Source organism: Notechis scutatus, chromosome Z, assembly GCF_049901735.1.
Source record: "Notechis scutatus isolate UNSWTSFEM ecotype Mainland chromosome Z, rNotScu1.2, whole genome shotgun sequence".
Taxonomy (NCBI): Eukaryota; Metazoa; Chordata; class Lepidosauria; order Squamata; family Elapidae; genus Notechis; species Notechis scutatus.
In genome coordinates this window covers 4,790,197-4,815,946 of record NC_142025.1, presented here as the reverse complement: position 1 = coordinate 4,815,946, position 25,750 = coordinate 4,790,197, and the positions used below count along the sequence as shown (strand labels likewise).

At 40.7% G+C, this 25,750-nt stretch overlaps 1 protein-coding gene across 2 annotated transcripts in view; it reads left to right on the top strand.

The window, feature by feature from the left end:
* The window catches only part of PLCD1 (phospholipase C delta 1), an 80,523-nt gene that overhangs the window by 31,907 nt on the left and 22,866 nt on the right, over positions 1–25,750 (top strand). For both annotated transcript variants that reach the window (XM_087946966.1, XM_087946965.1), the window contains exons 3-5: positions 15,022–15,250; positions 19,951–20,080; positions 22,896–23,127. In XM_087946966.1, the coding sequence (XP_087803092.1) occupies positions 15,022–15,250; positions 19,951–20,080; positions 22,896–23,127 (591 nt within the window). The remainder of the gene's footprint in view (positions 1–15,021; positions 15,251–19,950; positions 20,081–22,895; positions 23,128–25,750) is intronic.

Below are 25,750 nucleotides of genomic sequence, written 5' to 3'. Positions count from 1 at the left end.
TCTATTCCCTGCTTCCCAAGTCCCAGCTGGTTGGATGGGTCTTCCTTTGTTGCCCTGCGCAGGAGAATGGAGCTGGAAAGCAGGTTAGCAGGGTGGGGAGGGAATGGGGATTTTGCAGTATCCTTCCCCTGCCACACCCACTAAGCCACACCCACCAAGCCACACCACACCCACCAAGCCAAGCCCACAGAACCAGTAGTAAAATTTTTTGAATCCCACCACTGATCTGCATCCTCCATTCTATCAGAAATTATCTTTCCATTCCCCACCTTCCAGTCAGAACTGATAAAGCTTCTTGGATGGGAAGTGAAACTTCTTCCTCCTTCTTGAAGAAAAAAACAGTCCAGCTGCCTTTTGAAAAACCACCTTCGAGATAAATATGACCTGGATGACTGAGAATCTCTATAGACATATAGTGAAGTTTATACTCCACTTCCATTTTTATTTGCACCAACCACTGTTGACATCCAAACTATCAATCAGATCAATAGTTTGAAGTGAGAACTTATTTCAAGTTTCAGAATAATATTATACGATTTGTGCAAACTACAGGAACTAGTAACTAGGGACCCCTTGATTATTTCTAATTTTTTTATTGTTAAGATCCAAGACTATTACAGTGGTATCTTGCTACTCAACTGCTTTGAAACTCATCAAATTTGGTACTCAATGCAGTTTGATGTAAAAATTTTGTCCTGCTACTCATCGTTTGTTTAGTACTCGACACACAAGCTGGAACTTGTCAGTGTAAGCTGCCTTGTGACTCAATACATTATTCCTTATGGGGAAAAATTTTGTTTGGTATTCATTGCTTTTGATAGTCATCGCGCCTGACGGAACCAATTAACGATGAGTACCAAGGTATCACTGTACACATAAAAAAATATGATTAGACTTAAATGGAAATTCTGTGAGGGAAGACGGTACAGAGTGTGCTAAAGCATAAGCAATAAAGTAGAAACAAGTAAAACTATATAAAACAAAAAAAAAGTTCAAAACCTCTAAAAATTGTAATTAAGAATATAGCTTTACAATAAGTTCCAGCTTTTGGGCTATCTTAAAGTGAGACTTTCTGATTCAATCAAAGGATTTTTGGGACTTTATCTGGAGGCCACCTTATTCAAAACGGTGACAATCAATACATGTGATTGTCACTAAACAACCACAATAGGAGCCAGACACACCATTGCTAAAAACCATTCCCGTCGGTCCCAGCTACCATTGTTTAAGGAGAGCTTCACATGGCTGCAACCTCCGACTTCCTGCTGGCTTCCCCACTGACGTTGCTTGTTGGAAGCAGTGGGAAGGTTAAAATTTGTGGGATGCTACAATGCCATCATTGTGAGCCAGTTGATGAGCCCCTGAATTGTGTGACTGTGGGGATGCTGCTGTGGTTGCAAGGGTGAGAACTCAATTCAAGTCCTCCTTATTCGGCGCCATCATAATTTTGGACTGTCCTGAATAAATGGTCACTAAATAAGGATTACTTGCACTGCTTAGGTAAACAAGTAAAGAAAGGAAGCATGTGGAGATAGATGAAGCAATGTGTCTTGAATTTCCACGTGCTGCTACAATGGCTTCATCACAGGAACTTAGAAGAGCCACAAAGCCTGTAAGGTCAAAGGTTATACCCCCTCTGAAGTTGTGCACAATGCTTCAAAAAAAAAAGAAGCATAGATTATAGGAAAACCTTCAGTATAAAAATGTAAGGATCGAACAACTACTTGTGGTAACCTTACCATGGGCTTATCTAGTACAGGTAGTCCTCGAATTACGAGAACAATGGAGATCAAAATTTCCATTGCTAAGCAAGATAGTTGTTAAACTGAGTTTTGGCCCTTTTTATGACCTTTCTTGCCCACAGTTGTTAAGTGAATCCATGCAGTTGTTAAGTTAGTAACATGGTTGCTAAGTGAATCTTGCTTCCCCATAGACTTTGCTTGTGAGAAAGAGGTGGTATTCAGCAGGTTCCGACCAGTTCTGGAGAACCGGAAGCGGAAATTTTGAGTAGTTTGGAGAACCGGCCAATACCACCTCTGACTGGCTCCATCCCCATCTATTCTCCGCCTCCCATTGAGTCCCAGTTGATTGGCTGGGTCTTCTTTTGTTGCCCTGCACAGGAGAATGGAGCTGGAAAGCAGGTTAGTAGGGTGGGGAGGGAAGGGGAATTGTGCAGTATCCTTCCCCTACCACACCCACCAAGCCCTGCCCACCAAGCTAAGCCACGCCCACCAAGCCACACCCACAAAACCGGTAGTAAAAATCTTTGAATCTCACCACTCACCATGAGAAGATTGCAAAAGGGAATCACATGACCTCGGGACACTGCAACTGTCATAAATAAAAATCAGTTGCTAAGCAGTCTGAATTTTGATTATGTGATCATGGAGATGCTGGAATGGTCGTAAGTGTGAAAATGGTTATAAGCCACTGTTTTCAGTTCTATTATAGCTTAACGGTCGCTAAATGAATGGTTGTAACTTGAGGACTACCTGTACATTCTGATCTTCTAAGAAGATTCTTAGTATCAGAGGAAAGGGTGAAAAATTTCCAATCTTTTTTTGCTTCTCGTGCCTTTTAACATAAACAGTGCCCTTTATATATTGAATCCTATATACTGATCCTTTCACACCACGGAAAACTTTGATGTTGTTGTTATTTGTATCTTTCCCTTGCCTGCTCTTGAACCCTTGCTTCAGAATCTTGTCATAAGGAGGAAAGTCTGCTTTTTCAAAAGTCAACTAGATTTCCTTGAAGACATTTCACTTACCATCCAAGAAGCTTCTTCAGTTCTGGCTGAGTGGTGGAGGATTGAAGTGGCCTCAATGACTCTTAGAAAGAGTACTAATGACCAGATGACTGCAAGGAATATAAATCCTTCCATCATCCACCATTCAGTCAGAACCGAAGAAACTTCTTGGATGAGAAGCGAAATGTCTGCAAGAAAAAACCAAAGAAAGTCTTGTTGCCTTTTGAAAAAAACACCTTTGGGCCAACCATGACCTGGATGACTAAGAATCTTCCATAGAATAAGGAAATAATATTATTTGTCCCCCTATTTTATTAGGGATGATGCACGATTGAAAATGAATAGGCAGCTGAACCCAGCCACCCTCTGAAATGTGCCAGAAATCTATTTAAATATTGAAATAGTTCGTGCAACAAACCGTATTGCGGTTTGAATGGCTGCCAGCTCTTGCAACGGGGTGAATAGAGTGTAATGCAATAGTTCCAAATAAGCCTTGAATTGATGTAAAAATAATAATATTTAAGTTTGCACAAAGTATTTAATTTTTGGCATTCAACCATTGGGTGAGTGGTGTGTAGTTGAGCAATCTTTGATTAAAATGGATTGCCCTGTCAAATACAATTTGTAGACCCAGTTAAGTTGAGAAAAATATTCAGACAGACAAAGACTTTCCTTCATCCGATCTGAAAATATATGCCATAAATTCGATAAATGAGAAAGTACAGGAAGCTCTCGAATGACAGTGCTTTGTTTAGTGACTATGAGAAGTGGCAGCGGCACTGACAAAAGTGATTTGCCACCAATCTTCACACAACCATTACTGCATCTCCCCGATTATGTGATCAAAATTCAGACACTTGGCAATTGGCACATATTTACATATTTACATTCCTGGGTCACAAGATCTCCATTTCTGACCTTCCCAGCTGGCTTCCGAAAGCAAAGTCAATGGGGGAAGCTAAATTCGCTTACTAACCACATGATCCACTTAACAACTGCAGTAGTTCGCTTAACAACTGTGGCAAACATTTAATAAATTTGGTTGGTGACTAAGTTAACAAACATCATACATAGAATCAGAAATTCTGGTCCCAATTGTTGAAAAATTGGCAGTCGTATCTGTGAATCTCTTCTGTCTGAAGAAAAGGTTACAATGGCAGAATTCATGCCTGAAAGAATTGTGGTATTCAGCATTATGGTATTAGCTTGGTATTCAGAGTTTCACGTCATTATAGCTGTGCTTTAAAGTTGCCAAACGTTGCTACAACTTTAAAAGCACAACTATAATGACGGGAAAATACCCTAACAAAGCTGAATACCATACACACACACACACACACACACACACACACACACACAATTTTGTTTACCTTTGTTTGTTTTCCATCTCAAGAATTCTGGGACACCCAAAAATTTGCATGCTGTTTGAGTTACTTAAAAACAATATTCTCTTGAATTTTTTAAAAAATAAATATTCTCAGACATCCAGGTAGAGTTGTTTGGAAGTTAGGTCAGGGCAATTAGTCTTCTTTTCTTGTGTTTGGCTTGAGACATTTCTCTGCTTATCTAAGTAGCTTCTTCACTCTGAACAAGTTGAAGACCAATATCTTTCTTCCTGGGGAGGTTTCATTTCTTATGTAGTCTAAATAAGCTCCTTAGGTAAGTAGGCAGAGAATCATTAAGTGGTCCTTGCTCCTAAATCCTTCTCTTAGGTGGGTCATTAAGAGTGAAATCCCTGATGGACCAGTGAAATGGGTTTGATCCAGGGGTGGACTGCAACCAGTTTAACAACCGGTGCTGTGAGCAAGTATGTTGTGTGCACAGTGCTGAAAAAAACACCGATTTTAACCTCGATAGCTTACCTTCTAGGGCAGCCCCGGTAAGTAGAACAGCTGAGGCACAGAAATCCACTGTGCCACACGAATCAGATGAGCTAAGAAAGATGAAAATATAGGACAGGATAGGGGGAGGACAAGGGGGGAGGCGGGGCCAGCTGATCATTGGAACTATCAGTTTGCTAGAACCGGTCCGAACCGGCCACAGGCCACAATTGGTTTGATTTTCCTGAGCATTGGCGCAAGAACATCATAAGAAATGAGAGACAGCAGAGGTGGTATTTAGCCGGTTCTGACCGGTTCTGGAGAACCAGTAGCGGAAATTTTGAGTAGTTCAGAGAACCAACAAGTACCACCTCTGACTGGCTCCTGTCCCCATCTATTCTCTGCCTCTCATTGAGTCCCAGCTGTTCAGCTGGGTCTTCTGGTTGCCCCTGCACAGGAGTACGGAGCTGGAAAGCAGGTTAGTGAGGTGGGGAGGGAATAGGGATTTTGCAGTATTGTTCCCTTATCGCGCCCACCAAGCCATGCCCAGAGAACCAGTAATACAAATTTTTGAATCTCACCGTTGGGAGACAGGTTGTCTATTAGCGGAAGGGTTTTTTCCACATTGGCATAAATGGATTCCTTCACTCCTTTCTCAAAACTTCCCTGTCATAAATGTGAATATTATGGACCACAAAAAAGCGCTCCCTTTTCTTTTCAAAATAATCAAGGAGAGAAGCAACTTAAAACTTAGAAGATACTTCTTAACAGTGAGAACAATTCTCCTGGGGAACGGCTTGCCTTCAGAAGTTGTGGGTTCTCCAACCGTGAGGTTGAGCAACCAGAGATTGAACAACTATTTGTCTGAAATGGTTTAGGGCAGGGGTGTCCAACCTTTAAGACTTGTGGACTTCAACTCCCAGAATTCCTCAGCCAGCACAGCTGAGTCCGCAAGTCTTAAAGTTGCCAAGGTTGGACACCCCTGGTTTAGGGTTTCTGACTGGGCAGAGGGCTGGACTGGAAGAGCTCCAAGATCCCTTCCAACTTATCATTCTGTTATTCAGAGTTCATTTTCTTTTAAGTGCAGTTGTAACTCAGGATTGTCCAGCTAGAGATTTCAAAATATGTTTAAAGTCATGGAAGTATATTTCATGGCCTTTGAGAATGTTGATTTTTTTTTAAAGAGCCTTTCCATGTTTTTTCTTCTCGCATTTTTTAAATCCAGTCACGTAAATCTGACTTGACTTTCCCTGTTAATCCTAACTTCCTCATTTATTGGTGATCGGCCTTCAAGGGAAACAAATTCAAAAGGCACCCAAGAACAAAGCAAATAAGGGTGTAACTTTGAAATAACAAGAAAAATCTTGCAGCACATTTCCTGAATCTATCAGATGTAAGGCACCCTTGAACCTGATCTAGTTTTTCAAGTATTTTAGTAGAATTGTTAATGTGCACAATTGTTTCTGTTTGGTATTAGGTCAAAGCGACTGCCATAGATAAAGGGATTTGCAAACAAATAATTCCAGATAATGTGTTTCTTCAGGGCTGTTTGGTTTAGGCTTCTAAATTCCAATGGACAGAGGGCAGGAAAGAAATCCAGAAAAATCTAACAGTTTTGCTGTCCTCTGCTGGTCATCTGGACTTTTGCAAAACCAATTTTGCAACCCTCATTTTTTCATATCACAGACCTCACAATTATTCATTTATTGAATTTTGACTTACAATCAGTCCTCGCACTTATGACCAATGTGGTATTCTCATGGTGACATGGTCAAAATTCAGGCACTTGGCAACCAGCAAGTATTTTTGATGTTTGCAGCATCCTGATCTTCCCAGTTGGTTTGGGAAATGGGAACCTAGATCACTTAACAACTACGGAATTCACTTTGAGGAATGAATTAATGATTCATCTAATAACCAAAAAGTTCATAAAATCAGGCACGATCACTTAACAACTACCTTACTTAGCAGTGGAATTTCTACTCTGAATTGTGGTCATAAGCCAAGGACTAGATGTATTGTTACTACCACTTTTTTTTCCTGAAAGTTTTGCAATATAGATCAAAGGCATGAGTATGTTAGCTTCTGTTTTCCAAGTTCTCTATAGTTTGTTTGTTTATTAAATGTATTGGCTGCCCATGTTACCACAATCTATGCATATAGAACAGTGTTTCTCAACCTGGGCCACTTGAAGATATGTGGACTTCAACTCCCAGAATTCCCCAGCCAGTGTTCTGACTTGGGGATTCTGGAAATTGAAGTACACCCATCTTCAAATAGTTCATATTGAGAAACACTCTTTCAGAGAATAGATTGGGATGGTGACTATTGTACTGTATATAAAGGTTTTTATAACCTTAGCTTTCAGTATCATTATCCACACATCAACCCAGATTATGTTTCTTGGAAAGACAAAGCAAAGATATAAAACAAGAGATTTCACTCTACTAGGTAGTGAAGTCTTCCTAGTACAGTTTATTTATGCTTTAAAACTTCAGTGCCTTCTAGTCAGGTATAATCTTTGCAAAGTGCTCCCTGTTTTACTGGGACCCAATCTTTCTTCCTTGGTCCCTGTTCTTAATGTCTCACAATTTTTGATTTTGCATTTTTGAAATTCTTGGTATTATTATTGGATTTGTGTGAACATCTATTTGGAATGGGGTTTCCCCCCCTCTTTTATCTCTTGCCTCTGAGTCTTTGGAACAGCCTTCCTTGGTTGGTAAACTCTAGCATTGTTGGACTACAAATATCCAAAAGGGTCACCTCATGTGGTCGGTGAAAAAAAAATGCCCAAAGCAACCATTTTGAAAAAAGGCTACAGCAGGGGTATCAAACTTGATTTCACTGAGGGCCGCATCAGGATTGTGTTTGACCTTGGGGGGGCATGGCCAGGGTGGGCGTGGCCAACATGATATCACTTGTGTTGGGGAGTGCCTGTGGACCTGTGGTAGCCTGAGCGCTTTGCCAACAAAAACTGGCTCCCAAGCTTTGTTTTTGCCTCCTGCAACCCTCTGCCAGTGAAAATCGAGCTCAGGGGAACCACGTGTCGCCCACGCAAGCTCCGTTTTTACTGGCAGAAGTACCATGGGCCGGATTTGGCCCCAGGGCCTTCAGTTTGACATCCTTGGTCTAGAGGATCTGGTCCAGAGGTGGTATTCAAGCAGGTTCTGACCAGTTCTGGAAAACCGGTAGCTGAAATTTTAAGTAGTTTGGAGAACCGGCAAATCCCACCTCTGACTGGCCCTGCCCTCATCTATTTTCTGCCTTCTGATTCCCAGCTGATTGGCTGGGTCTTCTTTGGTTGCCCTGCACAGGAGAATGGAGCTGGAAAGCAGGTTATGGGGTGGGGAGGGAATGGGATATTGCAATAACCTTCCCCTGGAGTGGGGAGGGAATGGAGATTTTACGTTATCCTTGCCCTGCCATGCCCACCAAGCCACACCCACAGAACCAGTAGTAAAAAAATTTGAATCCCACCATTGATCTGGTCCCTGAAAGATATCACAAAGATATCATCACATAATTGCTGCCCCAGTTAATAACCTGACCATGTTCTGTTTTGCAAGAACCCTTCCTTTCCTATGCAAAATGCAAATGAATTGTACATGCTTCAAACTTTACGCCCCGCGTACCATCTTGTGGTTTTTGACTTTCTTCAATGGATCCCTGACTCTTCTTCCATTCACAAATCCAATAAAGTAAAAGGAGTTTCATTAAACCCTTTTAGCAAATGCTAGATCAAAGTTCTGACCTCAGCTTTTACAGTTATAACAATGCTGTCAACAATAGCCATTGTTGTAGCTATTGTCACACAATTATTAAGGTTTGTTGCATAGTCAGCCGGATGTTCAGGCTGGATTTAGACTTCCTAGCCCCCGACTGAATCCTCCTGAAGGACCTGGGATAAGCACATGTTGATGCTGGATGGTGTTATAGATATTGTGGCAGGATGTAAGCTGTAGCAAGCAAAGTTGCTTTTTGCAATTGACTAGTATTGATTTTGTCAATGTCAATAGTGTTCCAGTGGTGCTCCAGATGTTTTGGGATTGCATCCAAGGCTCCCATTACTACAGATAGTCTTTGACTTATGACCACAATTGAGCCCAAAATTTCTGTTGCTAAATGAAACATTTGTTAAGTGAATTTTACTCCACTTTACAACCCTCAGTTGTTAAGTGAATCGCTGCAGTGGTTAAGTTAGTGACATGGTTGTTAAGTGAACCTGGCTTCCCCATTAACTTTGTTTGTCAGAAGGTCGAAAAAGAGAACCACATATGATCCCAGGACACTGCAACCCTAAATATGAGTCACTTGCCAAGAACCAGAATTTGGCTCACATGACCATGGAGATGTTGCAATGGTCATAAGTTTGAAAAATGGTCATAAGTCACTTGTTTGCAGTGGTATTGTAACTTTGAACAGTCACTAAAGGAATTTCATGGACTACCTGTATTGGTGCTGTCTTTGTTTTTTTTTATGTGACAGCTGTACTTCTATTTGTTATGTATTTTGTGATTGTCCCCAGTTGTTTCGTTTCTGTTTCACTGTCTCCAGATTATTGCCACATCCACTATCCAGCCTTTTTCTTTTCTTATTGACCATTGTGAAATCTGGATGGCTTGTTTATTTGAATTCTAAAGTCCCAGAGCAATTTAGCTTCTTCATTTTCTATGACTTTCTCTATTTTATGGTTCCACCAGTTCTTGTCTGCAGGCAAATGGTATTTCTTGCAGATTTTCCGATGTACCACTGTTGCTACTTTCATCGTGCCATTCATAATCAGTTTGGGCGATCTTCTTGCCACGACTAACAGCTAATTATTGTTAGAACCTTCTTGTTCTGTGAAGCTGCTTAATTGGTTTTCCATGTTTGGGGTCTTTTGTTTTGTTTTTGTTTTGTTTTTTTGTTGCAGAATGTGGCTGGATCGCTAGCTAGAGCAAAGCTGATTGTAATCTCATCTTTTCCAGAGTGGGATTTCTCATCTATGCTTAGTGCGAGTTTTCTTCTTCTATTCGGGCACGTCTGCTTAAATACTTCTATTCCTCTCCTGGGGAAGACAACTCATTCCTCTTTTTTTCCAGATAATATGGAACCCAGTTCCATTTGCAACTAATAAATAGACTGAACAGTATATGTGGCAAGCTGGAAACAGATTTTAATTTCTTTCCTCGGAGAAAACATTACAAGCCTTAGCTTTCAAAGTAAATGCATGAAAGAATAAATGATTTTTAACCCAATGGGATTTGTTTGTTTGTACAGGTAATCCTTGACTTACAACAGTTCTTTAGTGACCATTCAAAGTTACAATGGCGCTGAAAAAAGTGATATAGGACCGTTTTTCACACTTACGATCCTTGCAACATTCCCACAGTCATGTGATCAAAATTTGGATGCTCGGCAACCAATTCATATTTATGACGGTTGCAGTGCCTCAAGGAGCCTTCGCGAGCTTTTTTGACAAGCACAGTCAATGGGGAAGCCAGGTTCACTTAACAAACCTATTACTAACTTAACAAGTGCAATGACTCACATAACAACTGTAGCAAGAATGGTAGTAAAAGGAGCCGTGATGGTGAAGTTTCATTTGTGTAAGCAGGCGCCCACCACTTGTGCAAATGAAGCTGTACACACTTGTGTGTGCCTGCCTTTCACCCAGAACCGTCCCTTCTCCCCTGCCGGACCATCAAGATGGACAGATTAGTGACCACTATGTTAACACCTGTTGCGAAATTGGTAGTAAAACCGTGCCTAGTCATATGGTGACTTTATTATTTCAGGTAGTCCTTGACTTAGATTAGGATAACAGAGTTGGAAGGGACCTTGGAGGTCTTCTAGTCCAACCCCCTGCCCAGGCAGGAAACCCTACACCACCTCAGCAGGGGTGGGATTCAAAAACCCCAGCAACCAGTTCGCTGCCCAGTTGATGGGTGGGTGTGGCCATGGTGGGTGTGGCCTACTGGAACTTCCTGTTTCCGGCTTCCGGTGGGCCTCCAGAGCCCTGAAGAGGCTGTTTTTGCTCTCCCAAGGGTCTGGAGGCCTTCTCCGGGCCTCTGGGAGGGAGAAAACATCCTCCCCTGGGCTCTGGAGGCCCCCCAGAAGCTGGAAACAGGCCCGTTTCCAGACTTCTGGAAGGCCCATTTTTCCCCCTCTCAGAGCCTCCGCACAGACCCTGTATTTACCTCCACTGAAAATGGGCAGCGTGGAAACTCCTGGGAGAGGAGGGTGGGCGAGCCCACCCAGTCAGTTGAAATACTGGTTCGGCGAACCAAATGTAACTTTAATATCCGGTTCATGCGCAACCGGTAGAATCCCACGTCTGCACCTCAGACAAATGGTTATCCAACATCTTTTTAAAAACTTCCAGTGTTGGAGCATTCACAACTCCTGGAGGCAAGCCGCTCCACTGATTAATTGTCCTCACTGTCAGGAAATGTCTCCTTAGTTCCAGGTTGCTTCTCTCCTTGATTAGTTTCCATCTGTTGCTTCTTGTCCTGCCCTCAGGTGCTTTGGAGAATAGCTTGACTCCCTCTTCTTTGGGGCAGCCCCTCAGATATTGGAGCACTGCTATCATGTCTCCCCTGGCCCTTCTTTTCATTAGCCTAGAAATACCCAGTTCCTGCAACCGTTGTTTTGGCTTCCTTAGGTGACTCAACAAGACTTAAGATGTTAAGTCAGTAACACAATTGTTAAGACAACCTGGCTTCCCCACCGACTTTGTTTGTGAGAAGGTCACAAAAATGCGGATGACATGAAGGCAACCTTAATAAATACGAGTCAGTTGCACAGCTTCCGAATTTTGATCATGTGACCCTGGGATGCTGCAATGGCCGTTAAGTATGAAAAAGAGTCACTTTTTCTGTGCCATTGTAACTTTGAACGGCCACTAAACAAATGGTTGTAAGTCGAGGGTTATCTGTAATGGCCATCTTACAATTGTAAGTCAAGGACTAATTGCAGCCAGAAGTTGAAAGTCTAAAAGTTTACCAGCTCTTCTTAGAGATAACTGAAAAGTGGGAGATGGCATAAAAGAAAAACATGATGAACAGCCTGAGTGTTCTTTGTGGCTGTGCATGGAGAAGCAAATCTGCACAGCTGTGTATCATCTGGCTGGGCGTTTTCTAAGAATTATCCTTGATTTTGGCTTACTTAGATAATGGATGACATTTTATCTGCCTGGCTGGAGAAGCTAAGTGGTGGAATTTGCTAAGACAGGGTGGGGTGCTGGATTAGATAAAGTCAGGAAGGATAAAGCAATTGAAGGCCAGGAAGGGAAAATCCATTTTAAGTCCAGCCTTAAAATGGATGTTCATTACAAATACATTAATTTGGAACTCTAAGAAGAAACATTTCTGTTCGTGATCCTCTATTTGTTTGCGTGGTGCGTTGGGGACTATTTGCAAATAATCAACCAAGATGCCCAGTTTTTATACAGTCTGAACTACAACCTGTTGCACTCGGAAAGCCATCTAAATAACCAGCACTGTGACCTGTTTAAACAAGACTTAAAACAATAATGAGAAACTTATTTGAAACCAGCTGCTTTCAGAATTCAGATTCAGTTTTTAAAACTGAAGGATTTTAAGTGGGGTATTTTGAAGTTTGTTTCTATAATTTGAGAGCCAATTTGGTGTACTGGCTTAGAAATACAACTACAATCACTCCATGCATACATGGAAACATATGACTGGCTTCTCCCTAATTACTTGTAGAAGGACCATTTTCTATATTACTTATATTGTATTGTACTTTTGTTATGGATAGCACCAGCAGGAGCAAAATCAATTTCGTTCTTTATATGTACAATGACAATAAAGATTATTATTATTATTGATTAATTATTAAACCGGGAGCTGTGAATTGTAGCTGCTGGCTTAGAAACCATTAAACCAGAAATTATTAAACCAGGACCTGTGAATTGCCTTAGGTGTGAAAGCCAGCTGGGTGACTTTGGGCCAATCATCAGGAGTCCATGAATTCTAGTCCCACCTTAGGCATGAAAGCCTCCTGGGTGACTTTTGGCCAATCACCAGGAGGTAGTGAGTTCTAGTTCTGCCTTAGGAATGAAAGCTGGCTTGGTGACTTTGGGCCAGTCCTTGTTTCTCAGCCCAGACCACCTCAAAAAGTTCTTGTTATGAGGAAAGTAGAAGGAGGATGGAGTATTAGATATGTTTGTCACCTTGAATTACTTATAAAATAACAAAAACAGGATAAAATGAATATTTTTTAAAAAGAAATCAAGATTGTTGCGGATTAAATTCAAATTAATAAAGTCATTATCTCATAAGCATTTGGTTGCCTGCTGTAAGAGTGATTGATTGACCGACTAGAAAGAGATTCAACGTAGGGAGGAAAGAAACTTCCAGAACGTTCATTAAACAAGAACATGCATTAAAAAATTCCTTAGATTTTGTAATTCTTCAGCAAGGGGTTTCCACAGGGAACTAAAGAAAGTAAAAATTGCAGTAGTGGCAAAATGATTGAAGCCTCTTTTTTGATATTTGCCACAAAAAGAGTGAAGCTTCAGTCATGTAGTTAAGGCCGCTGTCTTGACTTTTTTGTCTGCCCCGGACATAGATGTCCTTTTCTTCACCCAAGCATGTATTCCAGAGAATTTGAATACAAGGCTTACAAATCAGTCGTGAAATTTGCCTTGTTAAGATATTTAATTTAACAGCTGGAACAATGAAATGTATAATGAGCCAGTACACACAGTTGTAGGTGATTGGTTGGAGAGTGCAGGCTCCTGCATTATAATTGGTTGATGGGTATAAAAGGGGAGTTTCCCTTTTTCACCCCTGCCTTTTTCTTCTTCATGTGCTCTGTATGCTCCATGGTTTACCTCATGATGTTAGCGTGCCTCTGGTTGTTTTGTCTGCTATAAATATAGGTGTTATATGTATTTATTTATATAAAATTACAAGTTCATGTCAGCATCTCTGACTTCCTTTGGACATTTGCTGTGCAATTCCCTGATATACTTTAGTCTTAAGAATGATATTAAAGTTTTGGATGTTGGTTTTAGATGCAGTTAAAATATGCTTTGTTTTTCTTTCTATTGTGGCAAAGCAAATATTTATTTATGACTTACAAAAGTCTTTTATGCAGATCTTGGGGAAAAATCCAAATCTTTATCCGAGATGATATGAAAATTCCTGCCTTGGATAGGGCTTAAGACTAGAAGACTTACATTTTTTAAAAAATAAAGCTATAATCTGTGTTAATTAATTAATTTTTACTGTTTATAACTTATAAGCTACCCATAGTCATAAAGGAGATGGGTGGCATACAACTGTAATACAAAAATACAGATAGTCCTCGACTTACGACCACAATTTAGCCCCAAATTTCTGTTGCTAAGCAAGACATTAGTAAAGTGAGTTTTGCCCCATTTTACGACCTTTCGTGCCACCGTTGTTAAGTGAATCACTGCAGTTGTTAAGTTAGTAACAATGTTGTTAAATGAATCTGGCTTCCCCATTGACTTTGCTTATCAGAAGATCGCAAAAGGGGATCACATGACCCCAGGACATTGCAACTGTCATAAATATGAATCATTTGCCAAGCATCTGAATTTTGATCACGTGGCCATGGGGATGCTGCAGAGATGATAATTGTGAAAAACAGTCATAAGTCACTTTTTTCAGTGCCCATTGTAACTTTGAATAGTCACTAAATGAACTGTTATAAGTTGAGAACTGTTAGGGATATACACCCTAGCAGAATCTGCAGGGCAGGCAGGCAGGCAGGCAGATATGTGAGATAAACGTTGTTGTAGTTTACACTCAGTAAAACAGATACAATGTGCTAGTTAAATAGTTTATTCCAGTAATAGTTATAGCATAGTCAAACAGTCCATATATCATACACTAGTTCAGTCTGTCCGGGGATTAATCAGTTGCAAAGTCCAGTGTCGAAAAAAGAGGTCAGTAAACTTACAAGTATCAGTCCAGCAATATATCTCTTCACAATAGAGATATGAAGAAGTCAAACCTCTTTTCTTCTTTCAGCAACAGCAGAGAACAAGCAGTTAACAATCCATCATTGTCAGCAAGCAATTCAGTAAGCCAGCAAAGAATCAGGTTCTCTTGCTCCCTCTTATGGCGATTTACAGCCGCACCCAAAATTACATGCTTTGCAGTTAAAGTGACACACACATATAAACTCACTATCATAGTTTATATATATTATTTTACCCAAACTACGTTAGGTAACCTATGTTATTCCTAACAAGAACTACTTGCAAATAGATGATGGATGGATGGATGGATGGATGGATGGATGGATGGATGGATGGATGGATGGATAGATAGATAGATAGATAGATAGATAGATAGATAAAAAGGCTCCTTCCAATCCTATGATGCTATGTGGTTGCTGCAGATAACTAACCATTTAACAATAACCAGTTTTATTGCGTGCCTCTGATGACAAATGTTGGGTTTGCTCCTACAGTCTCCATTGAAGAAATCCAAGATGTCAGGCCAGGCCATAAGACCGAAGGGATGGAAAAATACGCTAAGGATGTCCCTGAAGTTCGTTGCTTCTCTATCATCTTCAAAGATCAGAAGAAAAACTTGGACCTCATTGCTGGCTCTGAAATGGAAGCAAATCACTGGGTGTTTGGCCTAGGAAAAATCATTGCAAAAAGCAATTCAATGAGCCAAAGGCAGAAATTACAACAGTATCCTTTTCTTTTCTAAGTCTGTACATTTGAGAAGAATTTCCAAATGTGAGGGATGAGCTATCTTGTCTTTTATACTTTATGCTAACTTTCCTCAAAATAATATGGGACTTCTTTCTGTAGCTAAATTCTCTATTTTTCAATCTTGGCAACTTTAAGATGTGTGGACTTCAACTCCCAGAATCCCCTAGCCTGAATGGTCCTTGCAAAGAATTCTGGGAGTTCAAGTCCACACCTTATAAAGTTGCCAGTTTGAAAAATGCTGCCTTTCTCAGTAGTGGCAACTAGATGGACGGACTTCAACTCCCAGAATTCTCAGCAAGGGCCATTCTGCCTGCAGGATTCTGGCTCTTACTCTCCATGGGTAGAAGCTGGGAAATCCCAGGTTTAATGCAAGCCAACAGAACAGGTGTAGAGTCAGATAGTCACATAATCTTCTGTCCAGCAAAGCCAGTGGGGAAGCCTGATTCACTTAACAACCATGTTGCTAACTTAACAACTGCAGTGATTCACTTAACTCAGAAGTCTCCAAACTTGGCAACTTTAAGACTTGTGGACTTCAACTCCCAGAATTCTCTAGCCAGCATAGCTTTCTGGAGTTGAAGTCCACAAGTCAAAAATAGAATACTTTTTATTGGCCAAGTGTGATTGGACACACAAGGAATTTGTCTTGGTGTAAATACTGTGTCAACGCTTCAAGTCTTCAATTGCCAAGAGAATTCTGGGAGTTGAAGTCCACATGTCTTAAAGTTGCCAAGTTTGGGGAGCCTTGACTTAACTTGTGGCAAGAAAGGTTGTAAAATGCTCGTTGCAAAACTCATTTGCTGTCTTGCTTAGCAATGAAAAGGGCTCGATTATAAATCGAGGACCTACCTGTAGGCAAAAACGTTTTTGAGCAAGTGGCACTTGCTCAAACTGTAATTTGGCAACTTAGCTTCTAATTAAGTCCATTTTGAGGGGAGGGGGGGAAATACCCAGTAATGCATTCCCAAGACTTGCCAAATTACACTTAAGATTGTCTAAATTTACCTTCTCTTTGACCAAGCTTGCCACTTTGCCATTTAGCCTCATTCAGGTCTGTTGAAGCCCATAATTTCCAAACTGAGTCTTGACCAAGGTTACTATGACTATATTTATCTCCTGGCCAAAGTTTTTCTCTAAAGTTATAATTACCAGAATTATATTTAACTTGGCGTGTTTGTTTAGGGGAGAGTGGAGGAGTTAGTGGAATACAAGAATTTGTTCTACGCACTTTGATGAAATGATGGAATTTGAAATTATTTGGATTGCACTAGGTCTGGAAAAGTCGATCCACAGTACAGATAGTCTTCGACTTATGACCACAATTGAGGCCAACTTTTTTGTTGCTAAGGGAGACATTTGTGAGGTAAATTTTGCTGCATTTTATGAGCTTTCTTGGCCCAGTTTTGAAGGGAAAGGCTGCAGTTGTTTAAGCTAGCAACACAGTTGTGAAGTGAATCTGGCTTTCCCATTGTCTTTACAGGTTGTCCTCCGCTTACAGCAGTTCGCTTAGTGACCATTCAAAGTTACAACAGCACTGAAAAAAATTTATTTATGACCATTTTTCACCCTTACGGCCATTGCAGCATCCCCAGGGTCATGGGATTTACATTCAGGTGCTTGACAACTGACTCACATTTGTGACGGTTGCAGTGTCCCAGGGACACGTGATCCCCTTTTGCGACCTTCTGACAAGCAAAGTCAATGGGAAAAACCAGATTCACTTAACAACCCTATTCCTAACTTAACAACTTTGGCAAGTAAAATTGGGCAAAACCCACTTAACAACTTCTCACTTAGCAACGTAAATTTTGGGCTCAATTGTGGTTGTTGAGGACTACCTGTATTTGTCAGAAGGTTGCAAAAGGTGATCACATGACTATGTGGTCATAAGTCGAGGACCACTTGTTAACACAGTTGGAGGGGATCTTGGAGGTCTTCTAGTCCAACCTCCCATTCTGAACAAATGGTCTACACACCAGTTCTGTTTGCTTACATTAAACCTGCGATTCCCCAACATATATCCCCAGAAAATGACCACATGGCTCCAGAACTGTGATGACTCGGAGCATGGCAATAAAGCAACAAAGTCACAAAAGTAGGTAAAGTCCCTTTAATTCCTCCAACTTGGCCCCCAATGTCCAGCTATCATCGGCTGGAGAACAAAACAATTCCCAAGAACAGTTTTTAACAGGAAGAAATTCAGTCCAAACCCAAAGTACATCTAAATTATAAATAAAAACCAAGACAAACCATGCTGCAGCAATTAACAAGACAGGGCAGGATAAGGAATTGCAGACTTCCAAAAGATAATGACACATACACAGGTGGGAGGACACCAGAACCCAGATAAGACGTGACAAAGATAATGCACACTTTGCTTCCATCTAGGTGCTGTGTGCAAACGCCCTTCTTATATCCTGTTCTCCTAGCTTCAACCAATGAAAGGGATCAGGGCCTTTTTCTCTCCCGTAAGCCACATTGCTCCATTCCTCCCTGTGTGACCTAGGATGAAGAGGGGCTGGGGCTGGGTCTTCCTCTGAATGCCCAGCCGGACTGTGCCCTTCCCCAGTTTCTTCCACAGCCACTGGAGCCATACTCCCACTCCCTGTCAGCTGTTCGACTTCCCGCTTGGAATCAGATTCCAACAGGGGCATGACAAGAACATGGCAAGAGTCATAAATATGAGTCAGTTGCCAAGTGTCTGAATTTTGATAACCTGACCATGGGGATGCTGTAACCATCATTAAATATGACAAATGGTCATCGGTCTTCTTTTTTTCAGTGCCGTTGTAATTTCAAATGGTCACTAAACAAACGGTTGTAAGTTGAGGACTACCTGTAGACCAAATCTGAAATACATAATAGAGACATGCTGTGATGTCATTCCAGAGGTTTATATTTGGGCTGTAAAAATCATCAGATATCTAAGGTTGTGTGAAGCTTGGCAAGAACAGCTTCTGTACATGCAATGTGGTGCCCAGAAGTGGTTACATCAATGGATGTACAATGCCCCACTTCTAGTTTTTACTAATGTCAGAGTTTCCCAATTTTAGCAAATTTGAAAGGTGTGGACTTCAACTCCCAGAATTCCCTAGCCAGCATAGGTGGCTTCAGATGGGCGACTGAAATAGGCTGAAGTAAGATAAAGTCTCATGAGAAAATTGTTTTAAAACTGGAACTTCATACACACATACATCCACTTTCCTATTTCTGCAACATCCTAAATGTACACAAACATTGCCCCATCTGATATCTTCTTGTAACATCTGGTTTTTGCTAGGACTAACCTTTTTCCATAATTTATTTTATTTATTTTATTTGGTTTGTCAGTTGCTTACAAGATAATAGGGATAAGTAAAAACATAGTTATGAATACATGGATACATATAAGAAAAAAAATTTAAAAAATAAAAGAAACAATAGGATAGGGACGGTAGGCACGTTGGTGCGCTTATGCACGCCCCCTACAGACCTCTTAGGAAAGGGGTGAGGTCAATAGTAGACAGTCTAAGGTTAAAGTTTTTGGGGTTTGGGGAAGAAACCACAAGAGTCAGGTAGAGTATTCCAGACATTGACCACTCTGTGGCTGAAGTCGTGTTTCCTGCAATCAAGTTTGGTGCGATTAACCTTGAGTTTGTATCTATTGTTTCCTCTTGTATTGTTATGGTTGAAGCTGAATTATTCATTGACAGGTAGGACATTGCAATGTATGATTTTATATAGTATACTTAGATCGGACCGAAGGCGGCGTAGTTCTAGATTTTCTAGGTCTAGAAATTCAAGTCTGGTGGCATAAGGTATTCTGCAACAAGTAGAGGAGTGGAGAACTCTTCTTGTGAAATATTTCTGGACTTTCACCACTGTGCTAATATCAGATACGTAATGTGGGTTCCAGACTGATGAGCTGTATTCGAGTATTGGTCCAGCAAATGTTTTGTATGCTCTAGTTAGTAGTGTAATATTACCAGAGAAAAAGCTATGTAAGATTAGGTTAACAACTCTTAACGCCTTTTTGGCTATGTAGTTACAGTGGGCTCTAGCACTTCGATCATTTGAGATGAATACTCCAAGGTCCTTGACAGAGTTTGGATCATCAACAAGGTCTTGACTATTTAGCCTGTATTTTATTTTCTGATATATTTTTTGCCAATATGTAAGACAGAGCATTTGTTTATTGAGATTTGAAGTTGCCATTTGTTTGACCATTCTGATATATAGTCGAGGTCTTTTTGGAGGGTAGTAGTATTGTCTGTGGTATTGAATAGCTTTACATCATCAGTGAAGAGAACACAGTTGCTCTTAATATGATCACAAAGGTCATTTATGTCGAGTATGAAGAGAGTTGGTCCTAAAACATTGCCTTGGGGTACACCACTGTTGACAGGTACAGAATTTGATAGGACACTCCCAATTTTGACCACTTGTTGTCTGTTTGACAGGAATGCTTCTATCCAGTTATGCAAGTGTCCAGAGATACCATAAGATTTTAGTTTTAGGAGTAGTTTGTCGTGTACCACTGAATCAAAGGTTTGATCCTAAAGGTTTGAAGAATCCTAAAGGTTTGAAGAATCCTAAAGGTTTGAAAAATCACGAACCTTAGCTTCTAAATATTTAATTTTAAATACTGGGTTTAACGTCTCCTTCCCATGTAGATTCCTTAATAATCATTTCAACAGCTGGATCCATACTTGCCTGCGGAAAGCAGATAAAAACAAAGATAACAAGATGACCTTTAAGGAACTCAAAAGTTTTATGAAGGAAGTCAACATTCAGATGGATGACAGCTATGCCAGGCAAATCTTTGAGGTAACAAAAAGGGTTTTTATTTATTTTTTGGTTTCTTCTTTACTTTAGGACTCTTCTGACTTTAAATTTGGGGAAAACAAGGTTTGCTAGGAAGTGTTCTGACCAAGGCCTCCTAGACCCGTAATTATGCACACACTTATTTTAAAAACAAGTCCTGTTTTATTGCAACTCTGGGAATTGTTTTCATTCCCAGCCGGTAATGAATCTTAAAACAGTCCCTCGAGATAAGCACCCACCTTGCTTTCCTGTGAAATGCTGCCAATAACAGGAGTAGCAAATGAACTAGAAAAAAAACCAACCAAAGTACAAAGAGCTTCAAGAATGAATCTGAACTGAACGAACGGCTTTGCTTCCTGCAAAGGTTTCGTCATCTTTGCCTGTCCTTTATACCTTATGGGAGGAGCAATCACCTCCAAACCAGTGGTGGGATTCAAATTTTTTTACTACCAGTTCTGTGGGCGTGGCTTGGTTGGCATGGCAGGGGAAGGATACTGTAAAACATCTAGTCAGAGGTGGTATTTGCCAGTTCTCAAAATTTCCCCTATTGGTTCTCCAGAACTGGTCAGAACCTGCTGAATACCATCTCTGCTCCAAGCCTTACTCCCGAGTCGCCCCTTTTGTTTCAGCTGCTCTTGCCCTCTAGCAGCTCTGCACATACGCGCACTGGGAACAGGCTCCCCTGGGTCCTCTGCCTTGCTGCTGCCAGATTCTGGAAGCTCCGGAGCAGCACCCCACTCCCAGATGGTCCTGGCCCCATCTCTGCATTGGACGCAGGACCTCTCCAGACTCCTGGACTGATCCACGTTCTTCCCCACTGTCTGATTCCACTGCCCTTTGCACAGGTTGCCGGCGAACCACAATAGGAAACTAGCAGGGAAGGTAACAGGTGTGATCATGTGACTGTGGGACATGGTGACATCCTAATTGCAAAACAGCTGCCAAGTGCTGGGATTACAATCACATAATCTTACTTCACAAACATGTCACTACACGACAGAATTGCTGGTCCTGATGACTGTCATTAAGTGACTTCTTATACTACCAAATACAGGTAGTCCTCAACTTACGACTACAATGGAGCCCAAAAGTTGTTAAGTGAATTTTGCCTCGTGTTATGCCCTTTCTTGCCACAGTTGTTAAGTGGGTCAGTTGTTAAGTTGGTGACAGAGTTTTGAAGTGAATCTGGCTTCCCCATTGACTGCTGATGGTGAGAAGGTCACAAAGGAAGTTCACAAGACCCTGGGACATGGCAATGGGGTCATAAGTATGAATCAGTTGCCACGCATCTGAATATTGAACACGTGGCTGCAATGGAGAGGCTGCAATGGAGAGGCTGCAATAGTCATACGTGTGAACAATTGTCATCTGAATTTTTTTCAGCGTTGTTGTAACTTCTAACAGTTGTATGTCAAGGAGAACCTGTATCAATAGCTCCCAGTGCAATGTTGCACATTGATATTTGATAGAATAGAATAGATTAAGAATTAGGATAGGATAGGATAGGATAGGATAGGATAGGATAGAATAGAATTCTTTATTGACCAAGTGTGATTGGACACACAAGGAATTTGTCTTGTTGCAAATACTCTCAGTGTGCATAAAAGAAAAGAGACATTCATCAAGAATCATCAGGTACAACACTTAATGATAGTCATAGAGCACAATAAGCAACCAAATCATACTAGGAAACAGTCAATATGAATCGTAAGGATACAAGCGACAAAGTTACAGTCACACAGTCACAAGTGGGAGGGCCTGGGTGTTAAGGAGTGATGAGAAGATTAACACTAATAGTAGTGCAGACTTAGTAAATAGTTGGACAGTGTTGAGGGAATTATTGTTTAGCAGAGTGATGGTATGGGGGAAGAAACTGTCCTTGTGTCTAGTTGTTCTGGTGTGCATTGCTCTGTAGCATCGTTTTGAGGGTGGGAGTTGAAACAGTTTATGTCTGGGATGTAAGGGGTCTGTAGATATTTTCACAGCCCTCTTTTGGACTCGTGCAGGATACAGGTCCTCGATTGAAGGCAGGTTGGTAGTAATTGTTTTTTTTTTTTGGAGTCCTAATTACTCTCTGGAGTCTGTGTCTCTCCTGTGGCTTGCAGAACCAAACCAGACAGTTATAGAGGTGCAGATGACGGACTCAATCATTCCTCTGTATAGATAGTCCTCACTTAATGACAGGAAGAATGGGATAGAACTGTAATCTGGGCCCCAAACTGCTTTGCAAGCACCCCCAAAGCATGAGGGGTATATGTGTCAGATTCTCTCAGCTGCAATGATTGCAAAATGTGTCTTGGATTTTGTCCCAAAGTTGCTTTTTCACAAGGCAACTGGACTTTGAAGAAAAACCAAGAAGCTTCTTGGGTTCACCTTCAGTTCAGTTCTTCCGAACTGAAGAAGCTTCTGGGATGAGAAGCGAAATGTCTTCAAAGAAAAACAAAGGAAGTTACTTGTTAAAAAAATCATCTTTGGGACAACTGTGAGCAGGATAACAGAGAATCTCCATAGACTTGGGTTTGGTTTGTGCGGAGAAAGGAGAGGGGGGAAAAAGAGAATTTTAATTGCTAGTTCTAAATTTAAGACTCCGGTTTCCCCCACCCCCCTCCACACACATACACACAAAAGGAGAGTCCATACGGCCAGACGAATGTGTGAATTTCTTATTTCAGCTTATCTCCGTGGCCAGAGCGATGCTTCGAAGGCCAGCAAAGCTGACCGTTTCCCACTGATTGCCCTGTTTTGCATTGTCCAGCCCTGGTTTAGGTTGCGTCGTATAAAGAAGAAGTCATTTTATTTCTTCCCTCTACATCCACAGCAATGCGACAAATCCCAGACCGACACCTTGGAAGATGAAGAGATAGAGGTGTTCTACAAGATATTGACGGAACGCAAGGAGATTGACGGAATCTTCTCGGATCATGCAGGGGAGAAGTCGGTCATGTCCCTCGAGCACCTGGTTCGATTCCTCCAACAGCAACAGCACGAGGAGGGGGATGGCCCTGATTTGGCCCTCTCTCTCATTGAGCAATATGAACCCAACGAAACAGGTAATTGGGGATACCTACAGGTGGGCATCCAGTCTTGGTCACCACACTATAAAAATAGATGCTGAGACTCTGGAAAGAGTGCAGAGAAGAGCAACCAGGATGATGAAGGGACTGGAGACTAAAACATGTGAAGAACGGTTACAGGAACTGGGCTTGGCTAGTCTAGTGAAGAGAAGGATCAGGGGAGACAGGATAGCAGTCTTCCAATATTTGAGGGGCTGCCTCAGAGAGGGGGGCATGTTCTGACCAAGGCTTCCTGAGACCATAATTAAGCACAGTCTTAGTTAAAACAACTCTTGTTTTATTGCAACGCTGGGAATTATTTTCATTCCCAGCCGGTAATGAGTCCCAAACAGTCCCTTCGAGATAAGCACCCACCTTTCTTTCCTTTGAATTGCTGCCAACAACTAGAGTGCCAAATGAATTATTAAAAAAAAAACAACCAAAGTACAAAGTCCACACAGAGCTTCAAGGTTTAATCCGAACAGAGCGAATGACTTTGCTTCCTGCAAAGGTTTCTCTACCTTTGTACTTCCTTTATATCTTATGGGAGGGGAAATCACCTCCAAGCCTCACTCCCAAGTTGCCTCTTTTGTCTCAGCTGCTCTTGCCTTCTAGCAGCTCACGTGCACTGGGAACAGGTTCCCCACCTCTGCCTCGCTGCTGCCAGACTCCAGAGGCAGCACCCCACTCCCAGATGGTCCTTGCCCCATTCGTGCATCATATGCAGGACCCTCGTCCGAGTCCTCTCCAGACTCCCTGACTGGTCCCCTTTCTTCCCCACTGTCCGATTCCGCTGCCATCTGCACCGGCTGCCAGTCAACCACAACGGGGTCAACCTATTTTCCCAAGCACCCTAAGGCCAGACAAGGAAACTGAAGAAGGAAAGATTCAATCTGAAAATAAGGAGAAATTTTCTAACAGTGAGAACAATCAACCAATGGAACAGAAGTGGCCTGTCCTTGTGCCTGGTTGTTCTGTTGTGCAGTGCTCTATAGCGTCGTTTTGAGGGTAGGAATTGAAACAGTTTGTGTCCAGGATGTGAGGGGTCTGTAAATATTTTCACAGCATATGCACAAATTCCTTGTGTGCCCAATCACACTTGGCTAATAAATAATTCTGTTCTATTCTATATTACTTTATTATATTATTGTAAAGCACAGGTAATATATTATTTGGGTGCAGGGATATTTATGCAGTATTGCCTCAAATGTATTGACTCTCTGATGTTTTAGATAACTTAAATCTTTAAAAAAAACATCAATATTAACTATTTTTCTAAGATGTTAATGTTGATAAGCATAAGGTTGCTTAAATTTTGCATTTAGAGCTGTGCAGCATTGATTAACAACTGCAAAATGTATTAAATTATTTCTTATATAACAGAAGTTTCTGTCTTAAGCTTCTTAATATTAAATTCTTCATTATTTAGTTGTTTGTATGAATAGATAGTCCTTGACTTACAACCGCAGGAGCTGTTGTTCAGTACAATTGCTGTTAAGGGAGTTTTGCCTATTTTACGACTTTCCTTGCCATAGTTGTTAAACAAATCTGGCTTCCCCATTGGTTCTGGTTGTCGGAAGGTCACCAAAGATAATCACATGACCTTGGGAGACTGCACCTTCATAAATATGAGTCAGTTGTCAAGCATCTGATTTTGATCACATGGCCATAGGGATGCTGCAACAGTCGTATAGTGGAGATATATATATATATATATATATATATATATATATATATATATATATATATATATATATATATATATATATATATATATATATTATTCTTTTTTTTTTAAATAAAGTTTTTATTAATTTTCAATAAACAACATACACAAACAAAACACAAAACATGAAAACATAAAACTTCTTTTTGGAAAGCGGCTTAATCCCAGGTTACATCTTTTTGTACAGACATAAATCAAATTCATGCTCACTTTATATACCATTTCATATCTTATTTACCATTCTACATTTTCTGTATAGCTTCTCCCCTCTTTTCACTCTCCTATTTTATTTATTTCATCTCAATTTAAATCATTACACTTGTATCTTTTGTCTGTTCTATTTCAATTATCTATTATCTTTTCTCATTAACACAAAATTTCTCCTGTAATCACTGATTGAAGTATGACGCCTTTATATCTTTCCCCTAAATTTAACACTTAAAATAATATATAATTTTCATTCTGATTCTGCTTAGTACATTCTAAAGCTACGTACTATATTTTAAAATAGGAAAATAATAAGTTTATAATATAATTAAAACAATAATCCATAGCAAATTAAACTCTATCATTAAGTCTTAAGCATTTTACACATTCCTTTTAATATTTTATCCCATTTTATAATCATATAATGTTCCAGTTTTCTAACATTATTTCAAATACAAATACAACAATACAGTCTTATGTACTTTTGCAGAATCTCTTTTTTAATTATATTTTTACCCATTATCTCTGAATGAATCTTGTTTCTTTACATCTTGTTTCAAACCTTTGTAACTTCTCTTCCCTTTTTCCCTTCCTTTCTTCTCCAATCTAGCCTTTTTACCCCTCCCCCCGTCTCTTGATCTCCATCCTCTTAATCTCCACTCTCTTCTGTATTCCTCTTTTCTGTTG